General features: G+C 42.8%; 1 protein-coding gene across 1 annotated transcript; it reads left to right on the forward strand.

Annotated features, from left to right (window-relative positions):
* Positions 1 to 475: 475 nt before the first annotated feature.
* LOC104945299 (sodium/potassium-transporting ATPase subunit beta-3-like) lies at positions 476 to 7,228 on the forward strand. The gene is made up of 7 exons (XM_010770946.1): positions 476 to 748; positions 1,746 to 1,874; positions 2,130 to 2,228; positions 2,705 to 2,898; positions 3,055 to 3,105; positions 3,612 to 3,698; positions 5,808 to 7,228. The coding sequence occupies exons 1-7, from the start codon at positions 634 to 636 to the stop codon at positions 5,973 to 5,975; spliced, it is 843 nt and encodes a 280-aa protein (XP_010769248.1). The 5' UTR covers positions 476 to 633; the 3' UTR covers positions 5,976 to 7,228.
* Positions 7,229 to 7,910: the final 682 nt, after the last annotated feature.

Raw genomic sequence — 7,910 nt, forward strand, 5'->3', positions numbered from 1 at the left:
GTGATAAACCAGGATCCCATATCATATCAACCATAGCTTTTATTTCAATAATATTCAACGATAGAATCCATATCATCTCAATAATAAATTTAATAAAAATGTGACCAATATTCAAATGTAGGCCTATACTGGATTGGTGAATACGTCATGACATAGTCTGATATTATAGATTATATGACATCCTGGTTTGTGTATAACATTATTTAGAAGTATCTTTTCCACAATGGCACGAACATATTTTTTTTTAAACGTTCTTGCTGCAGGACCCCTGTAAATATAAAGCGGCGTTGTTTAACGCCATTACAATATAATTAATGATAAAAAATATATCGTGCGCTCTATTAATAAGATGTGCGCGTAACGGTGCGCACCGTGCGTCTCCCCGTGATTAGCCAATCTCCATCCATCTGCTCGCACTGCATCAGCTGTGCACGTCACAGATTTATTTTTCCTCCCCTCTCTCTCTCTGTTCCTCTCTTCCTCTCTCTCCACACCGCCCACTCTCACTCACCGCCGCCTCGCCGGCTTCTTCTCCCCGTCACATCGTCTGCTACCCCCTTTTTTCTGCATTTTTTGGTGGAGAAACACCGCGCATTCTTTGGACCAAAACAGCAAAAACACAAACCCACCACCATGGCGAGCACCGAGGATAAAGTGGTGGCGAAACAGGAGAATGCGACCACCTGGAAGGACTCCTTCTACAACCCGAGGACCGGGGAGTTTATGGGTCGCACGGCCAGCAGCTGGGGTAAGGCTCCCGATGCACAGAGCGCAATTAGTGTGACATTCACGGGACAATAACCTCTGCACAATCACATGAAAGATGTACGCGTTTTGGATAGGCTAAATAACCTGCTCTATCCTCCTGTGCATGGATGAATTTAAAAGAGATGCCAAATGAGATGTTGGATTAGCCACCACAGGCGTGCATGAAGGTGTAGAGGAGAAGCCTGTGAAGATGTATGATGCTTTTAGGTGTGTGCGCAACAAATAACAGGTGATCAGATTTTCCTCACATTAATATTCATCATGATTGGATGATGAGGAGCCCAGCTGTCACATGTGAGGGGCAGCAGCAAGGCTGTATCCATAGATTTATGTAATGATTCCACTGTGAGGTAGTAACACAGCACCCCCCCCCCCCCCCTCTGATAGGCCGTCAGGCAGCCTGGGCCCCTGTGCTGCTGTGCAGTGAGATGCTCCATTGCAGTTGCATGGCCGCCCACATTAGTATGCCTGTCAAGGTCAAATGGGACTCCCTCTCTCCTCTTTCTCTGCCTTTCACGCACCAGGCAGGTGCATTGTGGGATACTGTTGGAGAGGAATGAGAGGAAGGGGGGATGTACAGCAGGAAGCAGAGGGGTCCATCCTTTTTTTTCTCTTCTGTTTGTCCCTGTTAGAGGGCATCCGTGCTGTGCGAGGCTGGATGGCGGTGAACCATTTTGAGTCAGATGTTTCCACAACTGGGGCTCCTCTCCTCCCCCCGCATGCTGCTCATATATGAGGCTCCCAGCACTGCAGCGTCATCTCTACATAAAGTGCGTTTTAAGTGAAAAAAGGCCTCCTAGCATCATAGCATGTCCCCACCTTGATCCAAAATGGTTCCTCTCAAAGGGATCGTGCTCTGTTTCCTTCATGAGGTGAATCAGATTTGAGTTAAAGCTTGAAGTGAATTATACATGACCCTCTGTCTCTTCCACTCATTATGTCTCCTTTTTTATTCCATTCCTCTCAACTTCCTCCAGCCCTCATCCTGCTCTTCTACCTGGTGTTCTACGCCTTCCTGGCTGGGATGTTCGCGCTGACCATGTGGGTGATGCTGATGACTCTGGACGACAACGTGCCCAAGTACCAAGACCGCGTTCCCTACCCAGGTCTCTGTTTCCAAACAAACAAATAGGATGGCTTGTTAGCTATCAGGCTGCATTGCTCTGCGAGACATCCAATATTCATACTCGCCCCAATGAGATGCTGTCATAGGGATGTGCTACATTACAGCTGCTTTGTGTCTACCTGTCAGCAGTGGAGTCTGTTTCGATCAGAGAAAGCTTTCTGTAACCGGAGACTCGGATGATGGTGTTTGTTTCTCCAGTGTGTCTGACTATGTTTATTTTACTCTGATGTTGCAGGGTTGGCGATTCAACCAAATTCACTGGATATTATCTACAATAAATCTGAACCATTAAAATACGCCCCGTATGTCCAGAAGCTGGAATCCTTCCTGCTGAGTAAGTGCACTTCTCCCGGGTTCAATACAATTCATTTTATTTACAAACAGTTGAGCTATCCAAATCTTTAGAATAGGAGCCTAGACACTCAAAAGAAAGTAGTTAAAAGTATATATTACCAACACATCTAGTAGAATTGGAAAGATTTCAGAATAATTTACAAGCCTAAAAACACCTGATACTAACCAAATCCTCTAAAACTGATCCAACTACTAAATGGTCCCAAAACTTGAATTTCATCAGTAATAACATTGGTGTGAATTAGGTAAGTCATGATAAACACAGAGATATGAGAAGGAAAAATAAAGGTTCGGATTGAATGCATTTCAGAGTAGAATTACCTGTTTATTTTCCCTAGCTATTTAGTGTATTCAAGCTCTGACATGTATTAATCACTTTAAAATAAAACAGGGTTAGGGTTTTTCCAATCATTCTTTCCCTTTCCCTGAATATGTGTCCGCTCACCTCTCTCTCAGGTTATAATGATACCGAGCAGGAGAAGAATGAGGAGTGCACTCGAGGAGAGTACTTCCTGCAGGACGACGCTGAGGACATGGAGAAGAAAGCGTGCCGCTTCAAGAGGGGCTTCCTGAGTCTGTGCTCCGGCCTCTCCGACACCAACTTCGGATATTCTGAGGGGAAACCGTGCATCCTGCTTAAATTGAATAGGGTAACGCTAAACAAATCACAGAAAATTGCTTTAAAAACATACAAATTGTATCTCTCTGCCAACCGTTTATTCCATCCCAGCTTTAATCTCCATCTCGCCTGCTGAATAAACGATCATGTCTAATTTTGTCTCAACCTCTCATGTTACGCTTCATAGATCATCGGACTTAAGCCTCGTGGGGATCCCTACATCACCTGCGCAGTCAAAGTAAACTTCTTCCTCCACATGTTTCTCTACATGTTGTACTGTATATGTGTATTTCTGTTTTCATTCTTTTTATTTAAGAAGACCATGTCGATATTTTCTTTCTGTTGATCTTTCTTGTTTTCCTTATTTTTGTCTGTTTTTTGTCCGTTTCTTTCTGCATGCTGTCACTGACGGCCTTAGGGTAAGATAATATGTAAATTATGAGGATAAGGCCAGCAGGGGAGTCAACACATTTTCGTCATTACGCAGGTGCCTCTCTAAACCCATCCTAGTGCCATTCTCAAGTCATTTTAATCTAAAAGGCGCAGCAAATGCCATTTTTGCAGATTAACGCAGAACATGTTTCATTTAAATCTCCTCACTAACAAACAGAAGGCCATCGCTTTTGCTTTTTTCCACGTCTTGTCTCGTAAACTTGGAAATACATGTAATTTGCTTTTAATTTGACATGATAAATTGCATTTCATGTCGCATTCACATTGACTAACACATGTTCTTCTGTGCAGAAAGACGAACCCATTCAAATGCAGTATTTCCCCCGTGAAGGCAGCATTGATAAGATGTATTTCCCCTACTACGGAAAGAAAGCCCATGTAAGTATTCATCATCAGTCAGATCCTCACCACTAACACATGGATGTTTTATAGGGAATGGGATTGAATAATGGGGCAGCATGGCCATCTTTGAAGGATAGCGTCTATGCAAGCAAGCCCCCAGGAAGTGCTCTGGACTCTGAGGAATACATTTGTTGTGTCCAAACGGTGGCACTACAATTTCTGTATCAGTCCGTGACGTCACTGGGCCCAGAAAGACTTTTCCCATTGACTAACATTGGGAAAGAGACGTCTGTAAATCAGCTGATTTTTTTTTTTAAACTAAATAACTACCCAGTATGAACTATTTTATAGCCCTTATTAGAATCATTAGGTCCTTAAATTTGTAAAATGCACCAAAAGCCAAATCTAGATTTATTTTCTCTCTCCATTCATTCTAGTGAGCCGAGAGTGGGATCTCGGGGGGCGGGGCTTAAGGGGCGCATGCTCTGTGAGCGCACATACGGGTTCTTCTGCTCTGACGGCCAGGCATGCTGGGTAATCTGTGACGTTTCGCTCTCTCAAAAGTTGGGCCATTTTGTCCTCATGCGCCAATGAGCAGCTCTCATAGGAAAGAACGAGACCCCGCCTCCGACGCTGTATCCAGTTCTTATTATACATCCATGATAGCAAGCCCCAGGAAGTGTGGCGGACTTTGTAGCAATTTATCATAGTGGCTGTCACTATCCAATCCGCATCCCTACCCAATCCGCATTGTGTATGTGCGAGATGGTCCGCCATATTGGACAACTACATACGGCAACCCAAATAGGACACTTGACACAGTGGCGTTTGGCAAAGCAGAAAAAGAAGACAAACAAAAAAACGACAATATTAATCTGAACGAGAGAGAGTTATTGTTATTACAACGTGACTTCACTATTATTTAACAACTCCTTTTATTGGGTCCTTTTATTGGGTTAAGTACATTGTCAGAATAAGTGAGAAATGGATTTAACTTCGATAGATGTCGGGCCGTCGATGAGCGTCGTGTCGCCCTACTCAGATTGGTGTGTACTGCACCGTCGTGTCTTTTCGGCCGTGCCGACACCTTCCGCCGACATGTTGAATCGGGAGGCCGTCGGCCAAAGAAATCACTCTGATTGGCTGTTCAGCTTAGCGAATCAGTGCATGAGAAGCAAAACGGAAGTGAGGGACCCAAACAAACTATTAAGAAGGCAAATCTGAGATTTCATTTAACTCCAGCTCTTGACACATGTTTGGGAAAGCCCCATGAGCTTCTCGCTGTAGAGTGAAAATGGAACGCACACGCTATTTGTTGTTTGTTTACACACTACCAACGCCTGCTGGTAAGGAGAGTTATTGCCACTCACACATGCGCAGTTCGTACGTGCAACTTGGCCGTCGGCTGAAGTCTTTGCGGTGTGTTCCAGTGCGATCGCCTAGGTTGCCAGATCTGGGGGGGGGCGCTGCGCTGGCAGCTCTGGGAGGGAAACAATTATTTTGACCGTTGGTGCTCATCCTAATTTTCGTCCTTGTTGTAACAACATTCATAATTAAGTAAATGTAACACCCTTTTCACCCCGGTTACACTTTTCATTTGCCCTGTACGATGGGCGCTGTAAGTGATGCCTTATCAGGCACCCGCAGCTCACAGCCAAAGTGCAAGCGAGCATCCAAGCGAGCGAGCGAGGTAGAGAGAGGGCGCACCGGTACCGGGGCTTGGCTTGTTGTTATTACTAGCATCTGGTGCTTGCTGCGCTAACGGATATAAGGAGATGTTTCTACAACAAGGTGGAGGAGAGATCTCCTGTCAGACTGAGAGGCTCAGTGAGTTAAAGGACTCTGTTTAGATAGTTAACTTTAGTCTAAGTTATCTCATTGGGTCTCAAATGTTTTGATCACAATTTATGTAAACAAATATTTCCAAGGCACGCCTTTATAATTATTGGGATAAACAGGTTTGTTTGAAATCATTCCAATATACTATAGGACAGTAAACCAAAAATATCGTTTAAAACTGGAGAGGTAAAATAAGATATGAATGAACAACAACAGCTAAAAATCTGGCCTAGGGCAGCAAATTGGTTAGAACCGGCCCTGATTACCGCACTACCTCAGTGACAGACTGTCTCTTTCCTCACGCAGGAGACCTACGTTCAGCCCCTGGTGGCCGTGAAGCTGCTGCTCACCAAAGAGGACTACAACAAGGAACTGGCGATTGAGTGCAAGGTGGAGGGCTCCGACCTCCGTAACAACGACGAGAGGGATAAGTTCCTGGGCCGTGTCACCTTCCGGATCAAGGTGGAGGCGTAGGTGGAGTAAAAGGACGAGAAACCCACGCAGAGGCTGACCAGGATTTGAAAAATAAAGATAACAAAAACGTGTCAAAAACGTCACAAAAACTGCATTTTTGGGACGTGGCCCAACAGTTTGTTGTAGATAGGTTAGATGCAGATATTGAATGTCGCTTTGCTGACATTCTGACCCTTCTTTCCTTCACGATCTCCCCAAAGGTCAGACACAGGCTCTGCTTCCTGACCCCATCATCTCATTCACCTGTTGCACTGCTCATTCCTCACCCCTTTTAATATGTTTTAATTTTTAGTATTGATGTGATTTTGAACCGTATAGCCATTTCAACTAAGCTACATGGAGCTGTTGTGTAATTGCTGATACAACTTTTTTAGTTTTGTTTTTTCTGCTCATACCTCATTCCAATCTGTATGAATGAGCGCATTGTCGCTGGAAGATTCGTACCTTTCTGTATAGTGTAATTGAGAAAGTAGAACATCACTTCATCGCATCACAAAGACGTCATAGGAAACGTACCTTGATAATCAAGTATAGCCACTGTATCCCTGTATATGAAATGCCAATTACAAAGTCCCTTTCTACATATAAATACATTGTGATCCTTATCATATTTAGGGAATTATAGATAGTTCTTCGTGTCGAGGCCTGCGTGGCCGCGACCCCTTCTTGTGCTGTCTGTCCGTCTTTCTGCATGTCTGTCTGTTTGTCTGTCTGTCTGTCTGTCTGTCTGCCCGTCTGCCTGTCTTCCTGTTTACTCCACTGCAATAGCCAACATGTGGGCGGGCCCTCCGGGAGAAGCTGTCTCCACCTTCGCCGGGTGCTGCGCAGTGACGGTGGCTGAGGCAACACACACACCGAGAGAGTACAGTGTAAAAAAAACTAGAAAAAGTCGCAAAATAAAAACTGTAACTATGTACTGTATATCTATCTGGGTCTCAACGATTGTTCGTCAGTTTCTTCAGCCTGTTGATCTGATTGTCTGCCAATCTATTACTCTTCAATGTATATATATATACACACACACTATCTACCATATTTACTTCACACTGTATTTTTGTCACAAAACACAATGTCTGTGCACTGTAAAGAAATAATTTAAGCAAAGATTTACAGGAAATTATCTTATTCAAAGCTATGTTTACACAGTCTTAAAAGGAACCCTCATTTGAAAGACCATCTTGTAACATCTCTTCAGGGTGCCTTAAGACCTGATCAAATAAATTGTGGAATAAAAGTGATTTTGAAGAAAAATATATTTTCTCCTGTGTATTTTTTGTATTTATTTTACTTTATGTCCTAGATGTACCTAAAGTTATCCGTAGATAAGACCTAATTTCCATATTTAAGCATTTTATCTCAGAAAACAGTAAGTAATAGCCTGTAACTAAGTAATCCATTTGGTTATTTAAATTGTAGTATGTTTTCATTTTTGGTATCCTGTTCCCCTGTTGTGTTTTGCAAAATGGATGGAAATGTTCAATACATAAGGACAAACAAAGGATATTTTATCAGAAATTCGTTTTTCCTCACACTATCAGCCACAAATCTAAATGTTTTATTTTCAAAAAGGGCAAAATGTGTTAGTTTCTTAAATGGCTGTGACAGTATTTTCAGATTTATGGAGTGATACAAATCATTTTAAAAATCACAAGTTAAAAAACGTTAATTTTGGATTAAAAAAAAAGTGTCTTTATGCAAGGAACCAACTGGGGAATGTTCTGGTGATGTCTACTTGTTTTTCTACTATAAAAAACTATGATAATAATAACTTGCTTTATTTATAGGGAACTTACCAAAACAAAGTGTTTCCCATAGAAACAAATGAAATATAACACACTTTAAAATCATTAAGTAAGATGGTGTGAGGGTCCAAGGACAGAGGGTGTCGTATTGTCATACTGATATTCTGTACAAACTGTGAAGTCCACTGAGACA

This window comes from Notothenia coriiceps, unplaced genomic scaffold (genome assembly GCF_000735185.1).
Source record: "Notothenia coriiceps isolate Sejong01 unplaced genomic scaffold, NC01 NC01_scaffold00009430, whole genome shotgun sequence".
Classification (NCBI taxonomy): Eukaryota; Metazoa; Chordata; class Actinopteri; order Perciformes; family Nototheniidae; genus Notothenia; species Notothenia coriiceps.